The sequence below is a fragment of the Budorcas taxicolor genome, chromosome 16 (genome assembly GCF_023091745.1).
Source record: "Budorcas taxicolor isolate Tak-1 chromosome 16, Takin1.1, whole genome shotgun sequence".
Classification (NCBI taxonomy): domain Eukaryota; kingdom Metazoa; phylum Chordata; class Mammalia; order Artiodactyla; family Bovidae; genus Budorcas; species Budorcas taxicolor.
This window is the reverse complement of record NC_068925.1, coordinates 27,409,104-27,431,328: the sequence shown is the minus strand read 5'-3', so window position 1 is coordinate 27,431,328 and position 22,225 is coordinate 27,409,104. Positions and strand designations below refer to the sequence as shown.

Below are 22,225 nucleotides of genomic sequence, written 5' to 3'. Positions count from 1 at the left end.
CCACTTTTTGGAGTTCAGGATTCCTCAAGCAGCCAAATCAGAGGAAATATAATTTTCCTACACAAAAATACACACGAGGAATGCAAAAACAGCAGCAAAACGTAAAGAAAATACTAAGATGGGAAAAGCATATACTTATTTCATAAGATGATCCAGACTACTTTACCTTTTTGGTAACTTGAAAGGTCTGGATGGTCTGGAAAAAAGCAAAGGAAAAACAATCAGAAACAAGGCATCATAATAGAAACAAATGCTTTAAATATACATTTAACATTTTGCTTATTATCTCTCCTTATGAAAGAATCCTTGAAGAGTTGAAAAAGACATTTCTATTTGAGAGATTTTGGATTTAATAATGAATGTTGACCATCTTGTATGCCAGTAGGTGGCATATTCTCAGATGTTCATCACACCCTCCTAGGGGAATCATAGTCATACCAGACATTCTCCAAACCTATAGCTACAGATTCCCTCATCTCTCTCACAACAGGAAGCCACATACCTGTCTCCAGTCCGAGCTGCTTCTTACTTATATCTTTTTTCTTTTAATTTGGACATCAATACCTTCTTCAGCTAGAAATATCATATCGCCTCTTCAGTTACAAAATTCACTGCTCATGTTTCACCATGCTGGAAGACAATGGTTCTCCCCATGTGGGATGAAGACCCCTGGGAGTTCGTCATATCCTTCAGGGTTTTTCAGGGCCTCCCTTTTCCAACCCCATACCTCTTTAAGGCTGGGTTTCCTCCATAATATTATATACTTCAACCAAACAGCAGACTGCAGTAGACTGACTGCAGAATCAAGTATGAGAAGCCTGCTGTCTCCTATTAAACCACACATCAAAGAGACTTACAAAAAGTGAAACAGTGCTAATCGCCTCACTAAAGATTTTTTTTTCATTTTGGAAATTATTTTTCATAACTTATGTTAACATGTAAAGGGCTTACAATCATTATTTTAAGAGTTAAATTTAAAAATTTAAATTTCTCAGTTTCAATTCCAATGTGGTACCTATCAGATATAACACATGAAATATTAATACCTCTGGATCCTTAGTAATTTTGAAAGTGTAAAAAGGTTGTGAGATCAAAAGGTTTGATAACCATTACAATAATACTGAGAGGATACTTAAATATTTGCTTAGTAAATGAGTAATTTCCTACCTGTGTACTCTCTCCTAATCTAAATCTGCCATCAGGCTGTCCCATACTTTGAGGAAACAAAACAAAATGAAACATCTATTTTTGGTTTTTCTACTTCAATCTATTACTCTTCCAGTAGTTAGACCTCTGTTTTAGATTTTCTTTGAGATCTAAAGTTTCCTTTCTTATTCCTCCCTCTCTATTTATATGTCTCACTAATATATATGTATTCATTCTTTAAAAAATATTTATTTAACTCCTGGTATTGCCATGAATGAGACCAACAGGGTCCTAAACTTCAGGGACCTCACGTTCCAGAATGCACTTTGTACCAATCTGCTTACAGAAAAGATGCATATGTTCTAAATTTCATGTGTTTTGTACATGTCCTCATTGATGACTCCAAGCCCCAGAGATTGCAAGCACTGGAAACAGTCTTAGAGAAGACATATCCCAATTCCCTCCTAGTCCTATTTTTAGAGATGAGCCTCTGTTTGCCTCTGGTCATTCAGGGTCTTAGGAACAGAGCTGAAGAGAGAATTCATGTTTCCTGATCCCTAATTTGCTGTTCTTAGTCTTGTGTGTGTCAATCTGTAATACCAAGGGGGAAAAATGACATAGGGATAATCATAAAGTATTCATCTGTCATATGTGAAAATAAGTAGTATTTCTGTGGGGAGATATGGAATTTAGAGTTTCTAGTAAGAAGAGCATAAGAGACCTTGTTGCTTCACAAATAAATATGAGGCCAAATATTTGTGAATATTCTTTAGCATTACAAAACAAATCATTATTAGCATTTAATCATTACTAAATAAATCATTATTTAGCATTACTAAATAAATACTCTAAAATGTATTCTTTTTAAATATATATACAATAAAGAGAATTCCCTTTAAAAGCTAAAAACTGACATTAAAAGCACACACAGGGACCTATCTTATTTGTGCTCACATCTCCATAATCTAGAATAGTGCAGGGTCCCTTGTAGATGTCAGATCAGAGTTTTCTGAATTAATGAATTAGTTAATTAATAAATCTTTTATTAATGAAAATTAATGAATCTTTTATTACTTTTCTCAGGTTCAACAGATGTGAAATCAGTAGTCAATGGACAGCAAGAAAATGAAGACATAAATATCAACACAAGTAAATTTAGCTCTATTTTCTATTTGTTTATCTACCTGTTAAACACACACGTAGACACAAATGCACCCTCTGTAACTTAAACACATTTATATCTGCGAATCCTAAGCTCCTTTACCACTTTACTATATTTGGCAAGTTTTCGTTTGTGTCTCTGAATCCTATAATAGAGGCCCTTTTATTCGATGCTGCAAGAATCATTAATTTGGTGGCTAATCAGAAAGGTTAAAGTAAAAACTTCTTTAAAAGTGCCACAGACATTCCTTACATATCTAATTGTAACTTATGCTCAGTCATGTCTGACTTTTTGTGACCCCATGAACTGTAGCCCATCAGGCTTCTCTGACCATGGAATTCCCCAGGTAAGAATACTGGAGTGGGTAGCCATTTCCTTCTCCAGCGTATGTTCCCAACCCAGGGATGGAACCCAGATCTCCTGCATTGCAGCCAGATTCTTTACTGTCTGGGCCACCAGGGAAACCCAAATGCAGACACAGATGCCAAGGGAAATCTACCAAGGGAAAACCCCCACAGTCTTCTCAAATATAATTATATATTGATGTTTTTAAAAATATGTTTTACTGAGATATAGTTCACATTCGTTGTTGTTCAGTTGCTAAGTCATGCCGATGCCTTGCAACCCCATGGACTGCAGCACATCAGGCTCCTCTGTCCTCTACTATCTCCTGGAGTTTGCTCAAATTCATGTCTGTTGGGTCAGTGATGCCATCTAACCATCTCATCCTCTGCTGTCCTCTTCTCCTTTTGCCTTCAATCTTTCTCAGCATCAAGGTTTTTTCCAAAGAGTTGGCTTTTCCCATCAGGTTGCCAAATTATTGGAGCTTCAGCTTCAGCATCAGTCTTTCCAATGAATATTCAGGGTTGATTTCCTGTAGGATTGACTGACTTGATCTCCTAGATGTCCAAGGGATTCTCAAGAGTATTCTCCAGCACCACAGTTCAAAAGCATCAATTCTTTGGCGCTCAGCCTTCTTTATGGTCCAACTCTTACATACACGACTACTGAAAAAAACCACAGCTTTGACTATATAGACCTTTGTAGGCAAAGTGATGTCTCTGCTTTTTAATATACTCTCTAGGTTTGTTACAGCTTTCTTTCCAAGGATAATTATTCCATTTAAAGTGTACAAGTTAATGGGTCTTAGTGCTTCCACAGAGTTGTGTGACCATCAACACAACTACACACTGCTTTTTAAAGAACATGCTATCTGAACACCAATGATGAAGCTATTAATGAGCTTTGCAAGAAGATTTATTTTTACAGAGAGGGAGACAATGACCAAAGAAGCCAGTCACTTAACTTGCACATGACACCTTAATTTGTCACTCACTTTTCAAGTTACACATCCTCAAAACTACCTCAAATTTCCACAAGAAATTAACAGATTTTGCTGTCTTTAGACTGAAGGTGACCCCCAGAGCCATAGCTCTGGGCTGGATCATACCCAGCAGTTGCAAAAAAAAAAAAAAAAAAGATGTTTTATTATATACATTTTGGGTTGTTACAAATATAAACATTCTTTCCCCTCCTATTCACCCCCATTAACTTTTTTTTAAACTGAGAAATTCATGGATCTACAACTAGTTTATTCCCAAGGAACAGAAACAACTATATATTCATCACATTCTTTCTGCTTAAGTAAAAACTTCATTTTATGTTAAGGTTGAGACAATAAGAAGAGATTGTTGACATCAACTGAGAAAGAAAAATTGAGGTTACCGCAAAGATACCTTCTGGGAAAACATTAGATCCCTTTGAAGTTTTTATACTAATGGACATGACAAACAGATGTTTGAAACACCAAAACCACAACTGCAAGTAAAACATGAAACCTGTTTGATTTACGGTTTAAGGTGTTGCCATCTTGAATTCTGCTCTACAATCTCTTACCAGAACATAGCTGGTTAAGGAGGCAGGCGAGAGAATCCACCATATACTTTCATGACCAAAACTGGTCTTTCTTCATTTGTACCATCTTTCTGATTTGCTACTTTTAATAGCTATCTAATAAAATCTGCAGAATGATTTTTTTCCTCCTAACCTCAGTCTTGTGTTGCTAAATAACAACTGGCAAAAACAAAAAGAGAGAAACCATGTTTTTCCAAGGTTCATTCACCTTTTAATAGCATCTGGTCAAAACCCATGCCAAAAAAACAAATAAAAAATAAAAATCTTAGGTGGAAACATCTGCTTGTTCTTTGGTTAGGGTTGTAGACATTTGCTTTTCTACTGAGAAAAAGCCCCAAGGTGGATGACATTTGCAGGCTCCACAGCACAACTTCTACAGGCTGTATTGTAAATAAGCCTGGGTTGTGCACAATCCCCAGATGACTAGCTGGAGTGTCATTCTCTCTCCCACTCAAGAAAATATTTCTGTATGTGACTGGGTAACAGTGACATGATTGTAGAGCTAAATTCAACTCTTCTTTCAAAAAAAGAAATAAAGCACTTGCAAACTCAGTACTCAGGCTAAGTAATTAACTGCCTCTGGCACTTCACATTTGAGAACTGTAATAGCAGTTAGAACCTTGGCTCCAGCTCAGATGACCAGTGAATTGTGGTATGTGCACATATATTGGTCAAGGGACCAACTAATGAGAGTGTAGAGTTCTCAGAAGGGAGGGTGGGGGGTACAAAGAAGGGTAATCATGACAATGGGGGTTGGGGGAAATACAGAAGCAAGGAAGATCTTTTAAAAAGGTCATTAAAAAAAGTATGGGAGGGAAAAAGTTAACAGGAAACAGGAAGGAATGTAGAAAAGCTACAAATGGTCTGTTTCTTGGTTTCCCTCACCTTTCCTCTTTCTTTTGATAATTTTTGGGAAAAGAATGGCAGATTGTAGGGTGAGGGAAATGGGACTGCTAAAACATGAAAACATTCTACCCATCTAGAGAGTTCAATTGTTGAGGTAACTGCAGAATTAATGTGACAATTTAGAAAGTGACAGTATCAAGTTTCACAAATTCCAAATAGCTTTTCCTACATTCAGGAAAACCAAAGCTGTGGAAAAAAAGAGTTCTGTATATTTCTGGACAACTAGAATGCTGTGAAGGAAATACATTTTCCACTTCATGGTAGTAACCAAATTTAAATTAAAAAATGCTTAAAGTAGCATATTTTAGTCTCAGTAGTTCCATATTTTAGTCCCACAGGATTATGCCACATTGCCTTTTTGTAAAAGGGGTATTCTGCAATTAATAACTTCAGTTCAATGCTGGCATGTTATGAATAAAGTATCTGAAAATAAAGAATCCACACTTTGATAAGCATTCTTTAAAAGATTTCCAACAAAAACAAAACCAATCTTCATCACTAAGTATTTCCATGAATCATCACTGGCACGCTTGGGGTCTAACGTGAAGATGAAACAGATACCCTGTAGACAAGCTAAGCTTGGCCTTTAATTCATCTTCATGCACCAGAGCTAAATGTTTATGGTCTGTGTCAAGTGATTTGAAAGATAACAATAACCACAACTACTTGCATAACGCATGTCCTGACTGCTCAAGAGATGTTGACTCAAAAGTACTGGTCACTTTGACATCTCAAACTACTGTAACTGACCAGAATCCCACTACCATAAAAAAAATATAAACTAGGAGAGGGGCTTCCCTGGCAGCCCAGCGGTTAAGACTCTGCTCCCAAAAAAGGGAGTTGGAGTTTGATCCCTCCTCAGTTCAGTTTAGTTCAGTTCAGTTGCTCAGTCATGTCCGACTCTTTGCGACCCCATGAATCGCAGCACGCCAGGCCTCCCTGTCCATCACCATCTCCTGGATTAAAATTCCACATGCCTTAGGGCCAAAAAATCCAAAACATAAAACAAAAGCAATATTGTAACCAATTCAATAAAAACCTTAAAAATGGTCTACATAAAAAAATCTTTAAAAAAATAAATGAGGAGAGCAAGGGAAAAGTTGGATGTGGACTAATATTTAGAGAGCATGTAATAAATAGACAAATCTTTATAAATGTTAAAAAAGAAATTGAGCAGAAATTAAATATTTGAGTATGAGACAACTGTCTTTAAGAAAACAGGTGAACTTAGTAATCAAACAATGTGAGTTAAAATGGATAAATAACTCGGTCCTACTGGATAGCACAGGGGACTACATTCAGTGTCTTGTAATAACCTATAGTGGAAAAGAATCTGAAAAAGAATATATATGCATGTATTAAAAAATGTGAGTTAAAGTCTAAACCAATGAAACTCATTAGTTGAACTATCTTGAACAAGTCCTTTAATTTCTCAGTATTTGTGAGAAATCAATAATACAAAGAATGAACTCCGTGAGTAATAGTTTTCTGTTACTACTACTACCATTACTATTAATACCACACTACCACCACCACCATTACTAGTAGTTCATCTGGAAATGGCATTTAAGCTTCAGTAAGGAAGTAAGGCAGGAGACTAATGAAGACTAAAGAAATGCACTTTTGTTCATAAGCATAGTGAACCTTTATGATTTACTTTTCAAGATTCAAACGGCACTTGCTACTAGCTGAATACAATAAAAATAAATAGTATCATACCTGCAAGCTTAATTAGAACAAGAAATTGTTAGAACTGTAGGAAACTCTAAAAGTCTTCCCTCTAATCTTTGTTTTCACGTAACAAAGGAGAAAAAGGTACAAGTTTACAGAAAAAGTCAACGAAGAGCCAGGTCTAAAATGTGAATTTTCTGCCTTGATCCTGTACTTTTGGCCACAACCTGGAAAAGAGTACACTGATGGAGGTTATGAGATACTGCTTGTGAACAAAAAATGGAAAGGAGGGCAGAGCAAGATCTTATTTAAGAGCAAATGGTACGTGTTCATAGCGTGCATTTGCAAGGATGTTCACTGAGGTGTGGTTTACAGTAAGGAAAAAAGTGAGAGCAACCTAAAGGCCCATTTATTAATAGAAGGATGCTTAATTAATGGTAGTACATCTATACTGTGGAACACTGCACAGAACGAATTCTTAGAGGTACACTTACACAGATGTATACTGATACAGAAAGGGCGCCAAGACAAAGTGAGAAAGTTCAATATAATTTCATATGGCATTTTTGAGAAAAACTATATAAAATATGTAAATGTACATTAAAAATTCAGAAGGGAACATGGAAAATCAATAGCCTTGTTTACCATGAGAGAAGGAATCAAGAGAGAGTTTTACTTTATAGTTTTGAATCCTTCATGAGACTGTATTCATATATTCGTTGTACAGTTACAAAGAAATGGAAGAGAACTTTACAGAGAGAAATTGCATACTTATTCATTTAGGTACATGTGACTGAAATATTTTATTTGAAAATTTCTCTCACTGACATAGACTTTAGGAAGAATGAAAACATCCCAGCTAACTATGTACTAGATGAAAATATCTAACACTATACACAGATCATAAATTATCAAAGAACTTAAAACAAAATACATTTAATACAAAATCTACAGTTAATTTTGTTCAATTCAAATATTAACCGCACAGTTTAAATGACACCACGTAATCTGATCTTCACTGGAATCACCTGGGTAGCTTATTTAAGAAAGAGATTTTCCAGGGTCCTCAGGGATCTGGTTCAGTAGGTCTTGGAATAGAGCCTACATAGTCAGAGCATGAACCACTGCTTAGGACAACCTGCCAGGAAAATGTGACTTTCAGACAAGAAGCAATTAGAGAATAGGACAAGAAAATAATAAAAACTTAAAGGTATAGCACAAAATATTGAGAAGGGGAGATAATATTGGAACGGGGCACTCCACAAAGAATAGCAACTGAACTCGACATAAGTAGAATCTGAGCTAGGTCTTCAAGGATAGTTAGATTGCAGACAGATAAATAGGAGGCACAGTTTCCTTGGAAACAGTACTAAGTCCTGTGCCAGACACCTTCCCACAGCAGCGTGAGCCATGGCAATAGGACTTAATGAGGGAAGAGTGCAGAGGGCTACTAGACCAGGTTGGGAGCTAGTGTAGTGTTCTAGGTGTACAGTGTGGCGCGAAAAAGAAATGACGAAGAGTTTAATCTTCCTTTAGTGATTCAGAAAGCCTCTAAGAATCTTATACATACATATGTGAATCAAAATACAATTATCTGTTGTCATAAACATATTACTATATAATATATAATAAGATTGGGATTGACATATACACACTACTATATATAAAATGGATAGCTAATAAGAATCTACTATATAACACAGGGAATTCTACTCAATGCTCTAATGACCTAAATGGGAACAGAATCTTAAAAAGAGTGGATATCATGGGCTTCCCTGGTGGCTCAGACGGTAAAGAATCTGCCTGCAATGTGGGAGACCTGTGTTTGATCTCGGCTGGGAAGATCCCCGGGAGAAGGGCATGGCAACCCACTCCAGAATTCTTGCCTGGAGAATCCCCACGGATGGGGGAGCTTGGTGGGCTACAGTCCATGGGGCTGCAAAGAGTCAGACACAACTGAGTGACTAAGCGCACACACACACACATATTTATGTGTAACTGATTCACTTTTCTGTATAGCAGAAACCAACACAACATTGGAAATCAACTATATGTCAATAAAATTAATTAAAAATAAATAAAAATTGGAAAAATAACACAAATGATTATATAATTATGTTATTAATTACATATTTATTATCTATCATGTTATTAATATAAAATATATAGACAAGGTTAGTACATAATTATATAATCAATAATATTAAAAAATATACATTACATGAAAAAGACTCTGGTGAACTTTTGGATAAATTTATATATTCTATGTATAACACACTTTCATACTCTCAGTTATATAGAACCCAGTTCTCCTGCATTGCAGCTGGCCTCTTTCCCATCTGAGCCACCAGCAAAGCCCATTAATATTTATTCAATATACATAATGATGAACTTTAAGTACAATTAGAAATGCCTAAAACTTCACTTATCTTTACATAAGGAATTAAAAATTGCTGCGGTACCTACTGAAATGAAGCTAGAGATCATTTGAATTACAACACAAAGGGGTTGTCCAAAAGGTTAGTCTGGAAGTTGAGGGCATAGTTCTTTAAGTATATTTGAGAAGGCTGAAATGTATTCAACAAATACATTTCATTACTCTCATTAAGGTAAGTTACACAAACATTTCACCACTTTCAAAATTTTATGGATCTTGGCTTCCCGGGTAGCTCAGAGGGTGAAGAATTCACCTGCAATGCAGGAAACCTTTGTTTGATCCCTGAGTGGGAAGATCCCCTGGAGAAGGGAATGGCTACCCACTCCAGTATTCTGGCACGGAGAATTCCATGGACAGAGGAGCCTGGCATGCTACAGCCTATGGGGTTGAAAGAGTCAAACACAACTGAGTGACTTTCACTTTCACTACCTGTAAAAAAGTAAAAATGTTCGGCATTTTTATTACAAAGTATACAAATAAGAGTTTGTATGTTAATTAAAACCTCAGTGAGGTCTATTTGCATTCCTGAAAATAAGTTATCTATTAATATTTTGTTAATAGGACAAGACCTTCATCAATTAGACTGGAGATCAAAAGTATAAACATAATCATAATCTACAAACTTGCCAATTATTTTCTCCAATATTGCTGGTTTTCAATTTTTAGTATAACACGTCTGCATTTTGTTCCGTGTAAGAACTAAAGATCTTACCCCAAGCAAAATGTATTCAAACTCCACGTTAGAAGATAATTAATCTTTCTTAAATTCATTTCCCACATATTCTGGATTATTTTGGCCCCCACAAAATTATTCAGTATCAAACAAGTTTGAGTTTGGAAGGTTAAAAGTCACACCTGCTATCAAAAACTTTGAGGGGAGGGTGGGGAAGTTAAAAAAATAATAAAAATCCACTGTATCAAAATGAATTCCAACGGTGTAACCAATACCTTGCAGCTGTTGTGATATCTTCATTTTACTGGCCAGGAGGATAGACTATTCCCTCAACTACTATAGAAATTCTTTAGTTATGCTTTTCAGAACAACATATAGTGAAATTGGTTTTTCTTTCTTAACTAAAATTTCTCATATTTATCCTTTAATTTAAAAAGTTACATTTATATACCTCAACAGCCTAGAAGCTTTACTAAAAGAAATCAAAATAAAAGTCCAACACACAGTTTTTATAAAAATAATACTGGCAGGAAAAGAGTCTTGTTAGCCAAAGTCAAGGTTAAAAAAAAAAAAAAATCAACTATGTTTAAAAGAGTTAGACTGAGAAGAAACGAGAATTTTTGAAGAAAAATGAAGAAAACCCCAGGATGATGGGACCATGTGTCCTCAGGCTCTGCTGAGGGCCTCTTTCTACTCCAGTGTTAGGGTGATCAGGCGCTGTATTCAGTTCATAATGGTGCAGATTCTGCCTGCAACCCCAAAACCTATCATACCAAGGACCATGAAACCAGGCTGAGGAACTTATTCTAAGAATAATGTATTAACAAGACCACAGCGAAAAGTAAGAGGACCTGTTACTAACTTGGGGGATTAATCTTGAGCTTTAACTTTTCTGGCTTCAATTTCCTCATCTTTGAAAGAGAGTTGGATTAAGTTATTTCTAAGGTCCTTTCCTGCTGTGAAATTCTATTGTACTCTCATGTGGAATTTCAGAGAATCCAAGTTATCACCTAAGTATTTCAATACTCTACCATGCCAAAAGTTGGGAGGCCAGGTTACCCTCATCAAAATTTCCATGTTGAAATACTTCATGTGAATAATCAATTAAAAAACAACACCCCTCCCCATAAGGTAGGTAAGAATGAACTTAGGTTTCAAAATGAATGCTGGCTCCTTATATGAATAGCTCGAGAGACCGGCCTTCTAAATAGCTAGATGAACGGTTTAAGGAAAAAAGGGAGTAGGTAGGAGGATGGGGCAGGGTGCTCCGGGTTAATGAACATGAAGACTGATGAACTGTGATGCCAGTAACATATTTTTGCTAGTATGTGTCAAAGGAAGAAGAAAACACTGCGGGGAATCATGCCAGGTTATTGAAGATGCTGGTGGTTAAGAAGTGGTGAGGAATCACCTAGTTCACCAGCCTAATACATTTTACCAGAAGAGCAAGCATGACAAAGTGCTCAAGTTAAAAGGGCTATTCTGAGGGGACATATCTTCTGCTTTAATGTTAGCTTTGTTTTCTGATTATAAAACAAACACACACTTTTTCAAAAAATTCTGAAAAATGCAGAAAATTATGAAGGGACAAAAATCAGCCATATTCTTACTACACCAATCTAACCTCTGTAATTCTTTTTGATCTATTTCCTTTCAGTATTTTTTCCTTTGTGCCTAAATATACACCTTAACTATGCACACAGTTAGGATCATACTAGATGCATGAAGTGTTACCACTTTTGATTATGAGCCTTTCCCACGTATCAATAATTAAAACCTTCTAAAAACAGGAAAAACATGATTTTAGTAGCTGTATAATGTTTCATTCCCCAAATTCATTTAACATACGCATATAGCTGTAATCACATTAACATATTATTTCATGCATCTTTTGCTTATATTAATATATATCTTTCCTACTTATTTATAAAAGAGTATATAAAAGCTCTGAAACATCAAGATTTTCCTAGTTTGTGATACGTTTTTAAACACGATTTTTGACATGCGTTCTAAAAATTTCAATGGCTGTATTTTCCTTTGTAATTTGGGTGACTATTTTTACAATTAAAGAATTATTCTTAATCCAGATGTCAGTTTTTTCCAATTCCACTTACTGATAATCTAGGCCAGGCCTATTATTTTGTGATACTTCAACAGGGTCTCACTTCAAGGGGAAAAATAGAGTCGAAAAATTCATTTTTATAAAATATATGGCATTTGAAATTGTGAGAATAATAAGCTGATCATGGTACACCTGTTCAGCTAGCAGAATGAAATTCCCGTGGTCTGGCTGAACCATCCAAATCCATCCTAGTACACGGTTTGGCGCCATCTAGTAACAGTTGTTCTCTTGGGTTTAATTATCAGTGGGGACAAATGTGGATTTGGAGCTTGACTCATCCTTCCAGGACTATCATAGTGGTAATAGAAATTTCCCAGTTAGTTGGTACCATTTTGTTATCTAGATGTGGGGAAACTGGGCTGAGAGAGAAACACAAAAACAGATATCTTTCACTTTCTGAAAGAGGGTTGCCTATGATTAGATGATAAGAATTTGAGTCTGGCCCTGTTTGAGAAAAGGGGTTAGGTGGAAGTCAGGAGCCCACTGAGTTTCTAAGGAGTTTTACTTTATTAAAGTTTTACACATATTAGGGTCTATTTGGTCCAATTACTTCCATAGAATGACAATGTTTTAGTTACTCTGGCTTCAAGATAGCCAAAGTCCCAGGATGGAATATATTTAGGAAATCCTAATTTCCTTTGAAGAATTAATAGATTCATACTATTATTCTTGCGTTGGTAATTTGAAAACAATTTCAGTTAGTGAAAGATTGAAAGCGATTTTTAAATGGGTCCCCAACCAAATACAGGAAACTTAACCCTCCGATGACATACACATGCTAAATGATAGTCTAGAACAAATATTCTAAAGGAAATTTCAGCTTATTTGGAAAAACTTCATAATAACACAATTGCATGAACCTCAAGGGCAGTATTATAGCAAGTTTCCCCTATGCTTTCCTTGTGCACAGGTATTTCTTGCAAAGTAAACTCACATTCAATTTTAAGTCAACTGAGCACAGTAAGTTTTCCCAGAACCTGACTTATGTCATAGGTTGAAGTATTTTGGAGGAAAAGGCTTACGTATGTAGAATCCAAGGGCTCTCTCTTGTCATAAATGTTAAAAACACCCTTTCTTTTCCTTCTTCCTGGCCCTAAATCTGTCTCTTCCACATGGAAAACAAATCTTTTTATAATCTTGGCTTACCTCTATCATGAAATGTTTGGCAGAAGGCTGGGAAAGATGCTTTATTACCTTTCCTAAGGAAGACTGTCCAAGGACAGCCCTTGATTTTCTCAGCATTATTAAATCATTCATTTTGTTATCTTTTCTCCACCCGAGAAATTCCAGTCTGCTAAGCACTTTTGAGCAGTAAAAAGTAAAAATGCAATTTCTACTTTCAAATACCAAAATAGGAAGATGGAAGGCTGACAGAAGATGCAAGTGGGGAAGCAAATAAGGCAAGGTGTAAGGTGTGTGCAAGAATGTGATCATGTCACAAAACACTCCATTTTTCAGATTCTGAAATAAAAATGCAGCTCATAGATTCAAAATAGATAACCAACAAGGACCTAATGTATAGCACAGGGAACTCTGCTCAATACTCTGGAATAAGCTACACAGGAAAAGAATTTTAGAAAGAATAGACACATGTATAAGTATGATTGAATCACTTTGCTGTATACCTGAAACTAACATAACATGGTTAATACTCCAATATAAAATAAAATTTAAAAATAAAAGTATGTAAAGTTCAAAATTGCAGCTTTACTATCTTCAAAAGAGGAAAAAACATACATATTTAAACAGCAAGGTGGCAACTCAGAGTGGAGCTTGGTTTATTAAGAAACTCTGCTATGGGGAGGGAGGTGGGAGGGGGGTTCATGTTTGGGAACACATGTAAGAATTAAAGATTTTAAAATTAAAAAAATAAAAAACTAAAAGCATAAAAAAAAAAAAGAAAGAAACTCTGCTGGGAGGAGGTGAGTATGGTAGCTGTTATTAAGCCTTCCTCCTAACCTCCAACCTCTCTCCCAATGCATAATCAGGAATATAAAATTTAAGAGAATGTTATCTCTGCTTCCAAGTGTATATATGGACTGACCAAGAATGTGAAAGGATATTTTAGAATTAAAGGGGAGAGATTCCTAAATCCCTTACGTCATTCTTTTAAACCCTTCCTATTTTACCAACTCTTTGATAAGAGACACAAAGTTTAAGTGTTCAATATGATGGATTTTACATCCATGGAACCACCACTCAGATCAAGATATAGAACATTTCCCAGAAACCCAAAAGGCTTGCATGTGCCCCTTCCAATCAATAATCACAATCAGAAGTAGCCAACATGCAGGCTTGTATCACCACAGATAGGTTTTGCCTACAGTATCACCCTTTTCAAGATAGCCAAAGACAAAAGTTTAAGTAGAACCTTAGATAGCTAAGATTTAGGTTAGCTCAAGTTTGGGGAAACATAAAAAAGAAGTTCCAGTAACATTTTAAATGGGTAACTCCTGGATGAGTCATAAGTCAACTTCTTTTGAAGTTTTAGAAATGTCTGTCCCGATGACTTATAAGGTATAGACCTTAGATTACCTATGAATGGCCTTGGATGAGCAACAGAACTTCACTGATCTACAGCAAACTAGTCCTATACTATTACCTGTCGTTATATTACTTTCGAGAAGATTAGTTTTTCAAAACCCCTATTGCTCTGCTTCCTTACATTTTAGCTTCTTCCAAAGTTCAAGATCTTTCCTGAGTCAACAATATCTAGTTACAGTAAATGGCTATGCTTACTTAGGGTGCAAGTGCTTCAACTGAAGGATTATAAAGTACTCATCCTCTGACACTTTGGCAGGATATTTAAATAAAGATGTCCTACACACTACTGTGAATTATGGGAATATCCATTACATTGAGAACTCCGACAGGAAATGGGGATCTGAAATTTTTAACAGTTGAGAGTGGATGAAAAAAAAAAACCACCAGCAAGATATTATGGAAATGACAGTCATGTGAAAGAGTAGAAAAGGAGTCTCCATCAACAGTGAGAGAGGTCAGGATGGTCACAGCACATTGGATAAGAAGGAAAAGCATACAGTGATAGGGTGCAAAAAAGAGGACAGCTGAAGAAGGGATGGTAAATGGGAATTACATGCCATGGAAGGAAGGGGGAGAAGAAATGAATTTGTCAAAAGAGGTCACTGACCCCAGGATCGCCAGGAAAGGAGTGATGGCATAAATCAGACTGCAAGGCATTAAAAAGGAAAGAGGTGATACAAAGTAAAAGCATTAAATATACTAATATTTTAAAAAACGAATAGTCAACATTTATAGAACCTCACTATGTGCCAAACACTGTCCTGAACACTTGACATATATTGAAGTGAAAGTGGCTCAGCTGTGTCCGACTCTCTGTGGCCCCCTGGACTGTAGTGTGCCAGGTTCCTCTGTCCATGGAATTCTCCAGGCCAGAATACTGGAGTGGGTAGCTGTTCCATTCTCCAGGGGATCTTCCCAACCAAGGGACTGAATCCAGGTCTTCTGCATTACATGCAGATTCTTTACAGTCTGAGCCACCAGGGAAGCCCTGACATATATTGAAACATTTTTTAATTCTTAAAACAATCCTAGGCAGTAGATTTTATAGATGAGGAAGTGAAGCACAGAAAGGTTAAGTAAGTTGCCCAAGCTCACACAGTAAGCGTTAGAGGCAGGATTCAGACCTAGGCAATTGACTACAAGGCTCCCCCTTTTAATCTCAAAGGTGCACTCCACAGAAGTTTCCACTGTTTTCATAATATAGTGGTCAGTGATGCTGCCTACGGATCAGGGGTGGAGAGAGTCAACTATGGTTTGAGTAAACGACAGACAGAAGAGCACATGGAAAATGCTGCTGGAGAAAGTATATTTAGGAGTTAGCAGTGAGGAGCGAGTTATATCAGACTACATGAAGTCATAATAAGGAAGGTCTACAGTTTCCATCTTGTTATAGCGAGCATTGTTTGGCAGTCTGGGAGCCAGAACAAAGGCATCCAAAATCCTGAGGATGATAGCATGGAGTGTGACATTTAGACTAGAAAATATGATTTAGGTACAAAGAAAATATTATACCTAAAATGTGGAACATCTATTTGTTACTCCTAGCCTGTCCAAGTATCTGCTGTGTGTCCCCCTGTGAGTGTATGCTCAGTCCCTCAGTTGTGTCTGACTCTTTGCGATCCCATGGACTGTAGCCCACCAGGCTTCTCTGTCCACGGAATTTTCCAGGCAAGAATACTGGATAGGGTTGCCATTTCTTCCTCCAGGGAATATTCCTGACCCAGGGATCAAACACACATCTCCTGTATCTCCCTCACTGGCAGGCAGATTCCTTTACTACTGTGCCATCTGGGTGTCCCCCTGTGAGTGGACCTGTAACAAACAGATGGGAGAAATCAAGCGGGATTCTTCCTTGGGGTCTGCACAAGGTACTGCTGTGAATATGTCCTTTCTGTGATCTAAAAAGGACTTGGAAAGCCTGGGGCAAGTCATCTGTGCTTCTCATGACTGTGATCTATGATCTGTGCCATCTTAGCTCTGTGGTTTCAAGGATGAATCTGCACAGTGTTTACTATATAGCTCAGTTCAGTTCAGTTCAGTTCAGTCACTCAGTCATGTCTGACTCTTTGCGACCCCATGGACTGTAGCACGCCAAGCTTCCCTGTCCATCACCAACTCCTGGAGCTTGCTCAAACTCATGTCCATTGAGTCAGTGATGCCATCCAACTATGTAGCTAGCACTCAGTAACTGTTTCTTGAAGTACTGCTAGAAAAAATCAGTAAAAACAAAAACAAAATTCTCTCTTACATTTGAGCAGCACATAGATGTGACTAAGAAGACAGGCTTCACAATCAGACAGACCAGGACTCAATTCCAGGCTCTACTGCTTATCGCTAACTATTTAACTGATCTTTTAAACACTATTAAATTTTTTCTAACCATAGTTTCTTCATCTATAAAATGGAAATGACAATAATAGCTCTGAATTCCTTGGGTCGTTTTCAGGATTAAATCAGAGAGTACGTGGAAAATATAGCACCATGTCTGGTGTATAGTAAGGGTTCAGTAAAATCATTAATACTGTTACTGTAAATTTAATTGAGACTTTATGCTATTAATGCCCATTTTCTTCACCAAATACAGGTACAACACATGACCAGATCAGTTCCAATTCACAATTTAAAAAAATTCTTTACATTCAGAGACTATTATTCATTATTTTGGAATATTTTAGAATATTTGTAATAATAATAAAACTTACTATTACAAATTCTTTGAAAGATTATTTTATAAAATTACACAAAAGAGACACTCACGTGATAGCAGAATAAGAAATTAAATGTAGTCTAAATTGCAATGTTGGTGAGGAACTAAATATTCTTAATTGCTTACATGACCAGTCAGATATAGAAACAATTTACAGGTAATTATATTTCCATGCAAAGCCTACATCTGTAGGTGAGAAAAGGAGATACACCTAAAATGTTCTTCGTCTCTTCCCATTTTGAAACTGTGATGAAACACGTATAATGTTCGGCTTAGGTGTACTCTATAATTTAAATCTTACAGACTATTCAGTGATGAATCGTTTTTCTTTTAAATCACAGTTTTTAAACAGAACATCTGAGATTAGTTATTTTAAATAATGAAAAATATTTAATTTCTAAACTATGAGATACTAAAATCAGACTTACACCCATGTTGAATTTCTCTCTCAAGATATATCTAGACCCCTGACTATGACCATTCCTACCTTCAATAATAAATGTCTACACTTTGAATATAAAAATGTATGTTGTTTTGATAACTGACAGGAACATGCCAGCCAAAGGCAGAAGAAATGTCCATGGATTATAGGCAATCCTACAGCTGAATTTCCTTTGCCATTTTTCACCTCCTTCTATTGCTTAAGCCATCGGCGGCTATTGTTTAGCTAAGAAAAACTTACCTCCAATTTAGCTGTTAAATAATTTTCAATTTTCTCCCTAGGGACATTAGGAATACCTCAGAGATATGATAAAAGATTGCTGTGAACAATGATAAAAATGTGCATTTCCACATATTTATAAACCCACATGCTAACTTTACTAAACTTGCTGGTAAAGACAACTATCTGATATTTAAGGAAGTTAGCCCAATGGGAAAACTGACAGGCAAAACTGCCCACTCACTGGATCTACTAGATGTCACTTCAATTAGTGATTGAGACTGGTAGCCCACAAAGGCATTTCTGTGTGATGTTCCATAAGAAAAATATGCTTTGTACATAATGTACAATATTCCCTGTCTGTCCCACTCAGACTCAAAACCCTATAAAGCTGGAACAAATCAGACTTTCATGTAACAGCTTGAGTTCCAATTTAAGTTAAAAAGAAATTTTTCTCTTATTAGTAGAGCCTGGCCCTAATAAGCAAGAAAGAAATTATGTTATTTTTTCCCAAGTTATTGCAATAAATAAGAAAAGAACTGTGTTATAGGGATCTGGGTGAGAACAGGGAGGGGGGTAATTTCCTCTTATATAATTAAATAATTATTTCTTCTTAAAAAGGTGAAGTTCTAGGCCTGGCAGATCAGTTGTCAAAGGGCAGCTATTCTGCTGTTCATTGAAAGAAGAGGGAAGCAGAGCATGGGAAATTCATTTTGAGATACATTTTGCCTTTGCCACTTTCAAATACATTTTGTCCCTGTAGTACTGGAGGCCAGAATTTCACATGGTTCTGGTCCTATACAATGCACACCCCAAAAGGAATCTAAGAATGATTTTAAAAGAAATAGTTTAAAACAATGAGCATTCTGAAAAAGACAACTGGTTAATTAAAAATATTTTTTAACAGTTGAAAAGTATCTTTGCTTAAAAGAAACATTCTTCCTCAGCCCATGAAGTTAAATTTGCATAGTTTAGCTGGAGTTATAAACTGAACAGCCCCATGTGTTACATTTTAAAGTTATACTAAATTATAAAGCACTTGCCCTTAAACTCAAGACTTTCCGTGCCAGACTTGCTGTAAGCCCCGAAACAAAACATGCTAAATGAGAGTATAGTATATACCTTTCTTAATAAGATGTGAATAATAATCACTAATAGCAGATCCAAGAAAAGCTCATAAGAAAGCCAGAAAAATCTTATTAAATTTAACTAACTTAAGAGGTTGGAATGCTGGAATGAAGTTTAAAATCCTCAAGCCAAAATACTCACCAGATACTAATGCTGCTCACTCAGAATTCTGAGCTTTGGGAGATGGAGGTCACGGGTAAGGAGGTTAAAAAAAAAAATTAATACAATTTGGAGCTCAAGGTAGGGTTTAATTCTGCATTAGAGGGAGACCTTTTAACAATCAAATGATACATTTAAATAAATCTCTCCTGGGGACAGCTTTACAATGAAGTTGTTTCAGTTTCTGGTAGCCACTGACAGAGAGCTAAAAACAAAGACCCAGAATATTTAGTGTTGACCAGGACCAAAAAAATTATCCGAGTCTAGTTCCCAACTACATATTAACATAAATGGAAATGGAGATACAATCATTGATCAGATTTCTGTTTAAGCTTCTAAAGTGCAGAGGGAAAAATCTGATACAGTAATCTCATTCACTGAGATCTGTCACCTTCTTCCTGACCAGGGCTAGAAGATTTCTCCTCCCTGAGCTACCCTTCCTTCCCCCACAAAACACACTCCATCCCTTTAAAGGGACTTTCGATGTCAGGCCAAGGAGTTTGGGGAAACCATGGAAGATTTCTGAGCACAGCAGTGACATAATGAAAGCAGTGTTTCAGGGAGAGGGAGGTGGGCAGATTCAAGTGACCACAGGCACAGAAAGAGGGTCTGAAGGAATGAATGTGTTAACTGTCCATCCTTGCTTCTCAGTAGACACACAAAATAGTGTTTAGAAACAGTAAATTCCTCACTTTCCTGTAGAAAGCATCATGTTTGAATCTCAAGCTATTTGATAACCATCAGAGCCCTGTACCATTCAAATGGGGAAAAGAAATTGATTTAACTAAACCAACAACTTAGCAAATTCACAGACTAAGGCATCAAATCTGACCCTGTGTCCTCTCTTTTTATTCTAAGTCATAAAATACATATGGACCAAAAAGAGTCCAGACTATTATTTAGGAATTTATGTTTCATCCGTCAGTTCTATAATCTGCTGATTGCTTATAAACCCACGTTTACTAGATTTACAAATATCCTGAAGGTGGCTAGAGCTGAGCAAACAGAAAGGTTATTCTGGGCTGATGCTGACTCTCCCTGGGCACAGAGTCTCCCAGCCCCGCCCTGTCTTTCTCAAAAGGGCTCTAGAATTATTTATGAAAGAGGCTTAGGAGCCACTGTGGGAGTGAACTGGGTCTCTACCTTTCCTTTCTTTTTTAAAAAATTAATTTATTTTTTTATTGAAGGGATAATTGCTTTACAGAATTTTGTTGTTTTCTGTCGAACCTCAACATGAATCAGCCACAAGTGTACATATATCCCTTCCTGTCTGAACTTCCCTCCCATCTCTCTCCCCATCCCACCCCTCTAGATTGATACAGAACCCCTGTTTGAGTTTCCTTAGCCATATAGCAAATTCCCGCTGGCTATCTATTTAGGGTCTTCCCTCATAGCTCAGTCAGTAAAGAATATGCCTGCAATGCAGGAGACTCAGGTTCGATTCCTGGGTCGGGAAGATCCTCTGGAGAAGGAAATGGCTACCCACTCCAGTATTCTTGCCTGGAGAATCCCATGGACAGAGAAGCCTCTCAGGCTACAATCCACGGGATAGCAAGAGTTGGACATGACTTAGTGACTAAACCATCTATTTCATATATAGTAATGTAAGTTTCCATGTTACTCTTTCCACACGTCTCACCCTCTCCTCCCCTCTCCCCATGTCCATAAGTCTATTCTCTTTGTCTGTTTCTCCACTGTTGCCCTGTAAATAAATTCTTCAGTAGCATTTTTCTAGATTCCATATATATGCGTTATAATACGATATTTATCTCTTTCTGACTTACTTCACTCAGTATATAGGTTTTAGGTTCATCCACCTCATTAGAACTGACTCAAAGGCACTCCTTTCTATGGCTGAGTAATATTCCACCGTGTGTATGTACCACAACTTGTTTATCCATTCATCAGTCAATGGACATCTTGGTTGCTTCCATGTTCTAGCTATTGTAAATAGTGATGCAATGAACAGTGGGATACATGTGTCTTTTTCAATTTTGGTTTCCTCATGGTATATGCCTAGGAGTGGGATTGCTGGGTCATATGGTGGTTTTATTCCTAGTTTTTAAGGAATCTCCATACCACGTTCCACAGTGGCTGTATCAATTTACATTCCCACCAACAATGCAAGAGCATTCCCTTTTCTCCACACCCTCTCCAGCATTTATTGTTTGTAGACTTTTTGATGATGGCCATTCTGACTGGTGTGAGGTGATAGCTCACTGTAGTTTTGATTTGCATTTCTCTAATGATGAGTTGGTGATGGACAGGGAGGTCTGGTGTGCTGCAATTCATGGGGTCGCAAAGAGTTGGACACAACTGAGCGACTGAACTGAACTGAACTGAATGATGAGGAAGGTTGAGCATCTTTTCATGTGTTTGCTAGCCATCTGTATGTCTTCTTTGGAGAAATGTCTGTTTAGGGCTTTCTCCCACTTTTTGATTGGGTTGTTTGTTTTTCTGGTATTGAGTTGTATGAGCTACTTATATATTTTGGAAATTAATCCTTTGTTAGTTGTTTCATTTGCTACTATTTTAGCCCATCTGAGAGATGTCTTTTCACCTTGCTTATAGTTTCCTTTGCTGAGCAAAAGCTTTTAAGTTTAATCAGGTCCCACTTGTTTACTTTTGTTTTCATTTCTGTTACTCTAGGAGGTGGGTCATAGAGGATCTTGCTTTGATTTATGTCATTGAGTGTTCTGCCTATGTTTTCCTCTAAGAGTTTTATGGTTTCTAGTCTTACATTTAAGTCTTTAATCGATTTTGAATTTATCTTTGTGTATGGTGTTAGAAAGTGTTCTAATTTCATTCTTTTACATGTAGCTGTCCAGTTTTCCCAGCACCATTTATTGAAGAGACTGTCTTTGCCCCATTGTATATTCTTGCCTCCTTTGTCAAAAATAAGGTACCCATGGGTACATGGGTTTATTTCTGGGCTTTCTATCTTGTTCCATTGGTTTATATTTCTGTTTTTGTGCCAGTACCATACTGTCTTGAT

General features: G+C 36.8%; 1 protein-coding gene across 1 annotated transcript in view; it reads right to left on the bottom strand.

Annotated features, from left to right (window-relative positions):
• The window catches only part of DISP1 (dispatched RND transporter family member 1), a 221,078-nt gene that overhangs the window by 22,735 nt on the left and 176,118 nt on the right, over positions 1–22,225 (bottom strand). The window contains exon 3 of the mRNA XM_052653819.1: positions 167–196. Coding sequence (XP_052509779.1) covers positions 167–196 — 30 coding nt within the window. The remainder of the gene's footprint in view (positions 1–166; positions 197–22,225) is intronic.